At 42.3% G+C, this 4,830-nt stretch overlaps 1 protein-coding gene across 1 annotated transcript; it reads left to right on the forward strand.

Annotated features, from left to right (window-relative positions):
• Window positions 506-2,757, forward strand: LOC109843281 (subtilisin-like protease SBT1.2). Its single transcript, XM_020412209.1, has one exon. It carries the CDS (start codon window positions 668-670, stop codon window positions 2,708-2,710), a length of 2,043 nt encoding a protein of 680 aa, XP_020267798.1. The 5' UTR covers window positions 506-667; the 3' UTR covers window positions 2,711-2,757.

The following is a 4,830-nucleotide window of genomic DNA, read 5'->3' on the forward strand; positions in this document are numbered from 1 at the left end:
CGGTTTTTGATAAAATCTTAAAAGCTAAAGGGGTTCTGTTGGGGTTCCTGTTGTTTGAAAGTTATAGGAGGTTATTTGACAATCATCCAAAGTTAAGGGGTTTTTGTTCTGATATAAAGTCGAGAATAAAGTTAGCTTCTAATTATTGAGTTGGTTTGTAATGAACTATAAAGTGTAACCTAACTTAAAGAAAATAAATACTTAACAGTCATTGTTCTTGCATTATTCACTCATAGGATGCTACTTCCAGCATAAGCATAGCATAAACTACTCCTATTACATGTACACTTATTATTTCTAATTTTTTATTCTTTTCTCCTAAAGCAACAAATTTAATTATAAACATTGGATACCTGCTCCCGGCTTATTATCCTCTTCATTGCAATATTAAATATCGAAACAACTGTGAACCTGAACTGGTTCTTGATTCTATATAACCTGATTCTCTGTTTTCAAGTCTTCAACATTGGTCTATATCGTCACAGAAATGGAGATACATAAACCCATTAGTTTCTCTCATCTAGCCTTTCTCCTGCTCTTCTTGGCCTCTTCCTTTCTCTACGAAGTCCACGGAAACAACACAACAAAATCCCAAGCCTACATCGTCCATGTACAGAAGCCCAAACACACCAAATTCCTCACCTTCAGAGACCGAAGAAATTGGTACATGTCTTTCTTACCAAACGCAACCTTAGACTCCAGTGAGCCTCGGATGATCTACACATATAGACACGCGATCAGTGGCTTCGCAGCAATCTTTACCCCCCAAGAATTGCAATCGCTGAAATCTAAACAAGGAGTAGTGAGTGCACATCCTGAATACGAGTGCAAACTCCGAACCACCTACAGCCCGAAGTTCTTGGGCCTGAGCCGGTGGGATGGATTGTGGCCCGACTCAGGTTACGGTGCAGGTCAAATAATCGGTATGATCGACACTGGAATTAAGTACAGCCACCCTTCGTTTGACGACAAGCAGATGTCACCGCCTCCGCAACCGCCGTCCTGGAAAGGAAAATGCTACTGGAGCCGAGGCGGATGCAACAAGAAGCTGATCGCAGCTACTGGTTTCCGTAATGGACGGTTAGTTTCTCCGTTGGACACCAACGGGCACGGGACCCACACGGCGAGCACGGCAGCTGGTACCACCGTCGATGATGCCAATGTCCTTGGTTGCGTTAATGGCACGGCTTCAGGCCTGGCGCCCGGAGCTCATCTTTCAGTCTACAAAGTCTTGCCCGGGACTTCTAAAGATATTCTCAAAGGTATAGACCAAGCTATCCATGATCAGGTACATGTGCTCTCAATGTCTTTAGGCTTTGACAAACCTCATAAACTTGATGAGGACACGATAGCGATCGGATCATTCGCGGCCGTTACAAAGGGGATCGTTCCTGTTCAGGCAGGGGGAAACGCGGGGCCTCAACCGAGCCAGGTCGACGGAGCTCCGTGGATTCTAATGGTCGGATCGAGCGTCATGGACAGAAGGGTAAGATCGATAGTAGAGCTCGGAGATGGCCGAGAATTCTATGGGGAATCTGCTTATCAGCCAGATAACTTCGCTCCCACTCAGTTTCCTTTGATTTATGCGAAGAAATGCCAGGTTAATTCTCCAAAATTGATCAACGTCACAGGTAAGATTGTGCTGTGTGGAGCCAAGCCGGATTATAAGTGGAATGTGGAAGCCAGCGATAACGTTAAAAAGGCCGGTGGCGTCGCCATTATAATCCTGAGCCAGCCGTGGATGGGGAATCAAACGGACGCCGATGCTTTTCTCCATCCAGCTTCTCGTGTTACCTACGAGGATGCAAAGAAAATTATGAAGTATCTCAACCAGACATCAAATCCGACTGCAGCGATAAAGTTCAACGGAACACAATTTGGACACCGCCCTGCACCTGTGGTGTCCTCCTTTTCGAATCGAGGGCCTAACCTCCTCAACGGTAACATCATAAAGCCAGACTTTATTGCACCCGGTTCGAACATTCTCGCAGCTTGGCCAACTGAAGTGGGACCGAATCATACAGGCACGGATAAGACGTTCATCATGGCAAGTGGAACTTCGATGGCCGCACCTCATGTTTCAGGGATCGTAGCTCTTCTCAAGCACAATCATCGACATTGGTCACCCGCGGCAATTAAATCAGCCATCATGACAACAGCCTACACAAAAGACCGAGATGGTAATCCGATAAAAGATCAATACGATGGTCAAAATGCTGGAGTTTTCACTATGGGATCGGGTCATGTGGATCCGGTCGCAGCTAACGATCCGGGTCTGATCTATGACAACGACCTGCATGATTACATCCGGTATCTTTGTGGCATGAAACTTGGAAATGTGTCTGCAGTTGTTCGTGGTCCATTAAATTGTTCTCAAGTTCAAGCTATTGAACCTGAGCAATTGAACTATCCTTCCATTTCGGTGTATCTCGGGGCTAAATCGGTATCGAAGACTGTGAATCGAACCGTGACGAATGTTGGTGATGCTAATTCGGTTTACATGGTGAAGGTTGATAATCCAGAGGGAGTGGATGTGGATGTTGACCCTATTACCCTTACATTCAATAATGAAGGTGAAAAACAAGATTTTACTGTGACATTGAGTATTCAGGGAGTTCCACCAAAAGCAGGCAAAGTTTCAGAAGGGCAACTACTATGGGATTCTGGCAAGTATTCTGTGAGGAGTCCTATTGCAGTTACATTCACCTGAGATCCCAAGGAGCCGTAAAGTTGTTGAAAATAAAAATTTGGTGTGCATGCAGATAATACTCTTCAAACGAGTATTATCATAATCACAATATAAGAAGAAGTATGTCATAAAAAAGGCAATGTCCATTGCTGTATATAAATTATATTATAAATCTTCAAATAAATCCAAACGATCACTTTGTTTTGAAATACAAATTTGTGAAATTTCTCTTCAAACCAAGTAGGTGGAGGACTCCTAATCAAATTCGTATTACTAATGTACTCCTTATATATTGGCCAACTTCTACCTCCTCTCTCCTAAAGCCACAATTTCTCTCCTAGCTGCGATAGGAAATTTTGATGCAAGTTATATAAGGTCACATATAGATCCATATAGCTAGCCCTATACCCACTTCAATGGAGATTCACAAACCCGTCAATTTCTCTTATCTAACATTTGTTTTGTCCTTCTTACTGTCTTTCTCTCTCTTTGAAATCCATGGGAGCAACACAACAGATTCTCAAGCCCGAACACACTAAATTCCTCGGCATCAGAGATAAAAAAATGGAAAATTGTTTGGGGGAACCAAATTAAATTGGGTCATTCATCCCCACCCTAATCCCAAAAAGCATAACCCAAAAGCCCTTATACTGATAAAGGTGTGCAAGTAACCCCCAAACCCATTACCCAATAAAATCATTCCTAAATTACCCTTCCCTCTTCCTCTGCAGGTTATTTTCACATTTTCTCTTCCTCCAACGCCAGCCCTACTCCTCCTCCGGCCTCATCCCCTCTCCTCCACCGTCGACCGTCGGCCCCCCCCCCCCGGCCCCCCTCCTCCTCCGGCCCCATCCCCTCCCTCCCCCCTCCTCAATCAAACGTCGAGCATGGATGAAGATGAAGAGCTACACTGTGAGATCTCTACCTACAACATTCTACATCCCTAACTTCATCACCCAATCTGAGCAAGCCCATCTCCTCCATCATGTAATTTCCCTTTTTTTTTTGCTTTGGTTTTTATTTTCTTCAAATTTATATGGGTCTGTAAACCCTAATTTTGGATGTAACTGAAATTGAGATGTAGATGTAACTGAAATTGAGGATTTGGGGCTTTTGATTGGATTTGGCGGCAAAGAGGGTGTCGATTTTGTAACTTGAATCACGGAATCAAATCAAAGCTTGATTGTGATTCTCTTTTGTGTTTGAGCCCCCTTTGTGTTTATTACTGTGGATTTCTTTGGTTTTGCTCGTTTCAATGAATTGATGAATTACTCATGTTAATTTTTTTTAAATTTTAGGTGTTAGAAGTTAGTCGGCAAGCCTTGATGGGAGAGGAATTAACGAAAAACCATGGCTTTGTCTTGGGGAGCAAACCGAATGAAGAGGAGGAGGAGGTTGAGAAGGCAATGAGGCAGATGTAGATGTGTGGGCTTAGATTGGGGATGGGGAGGATGGTGCAGATTCACTCGAGCCCGTCCGATCAGAATATGCACAGTTCTTGGGGCTCTGCTGTTGATGATGATGATAAGAAGGAGAACAAAAAAATATTTTCGATCGAATCTTGTAGATTTCTCAGGGGATGATGACGAGGAGGAGAGCAAAAGACGAGTTCTTTTTCCCTTTTAATTCAACTTCGGATCATTCTATGTGCAAATTCACGTCGTTTGCGAATCTACAAATGGAATCTCTTCCAATGTGGTTATTAGTATAGTTGGTTTTGTGCAAATTTGTCGTTTGGACGGTTAACAAAGTTCATCGGTTTGTAAAATTTGATAAGAAAATGGAATGGTGGGTTGGGATTGTAACTTCCTGATGTATTTTTATTTGATGAGTTGAAATCCTTTGTAAGGATGATTTTGATCCAATTAGTGTTCAACTTGGGAGTGTTGTTATGTTTCTTAGTTATTCAAGATTAAATGGGAAAAATGAGAGAACATATATGTATCACAATTAGCCGTAAATATGACAAATAAGCATATCATGTGATATTTTAATGTTATATGTGACAATTCAATCTTACATGTGACAGTTTTACCTTATATGTGATAATTAAATTTGATTTGTGATATTTGGGTGTTTTATGTGATATTTTGGTGTTGCTTGTGAAATTTGAGTGTTGTATGTGATATTTGAGTGTTTCT

This window comes from Asparagus officinalis, chromosome 5, assembly GCF_001876935.1.
Source record: "Asparagus officinalis chromosome 5, Aspof.V1, whole genome shotgun sequence".
Taxonomy (NCBI): Eukaryota; Viridiplantae; Streptophyta; class Magnoliopsida; order Asparagales; family Asparagaceae; genus Asparagus; species Asparagus officinalis.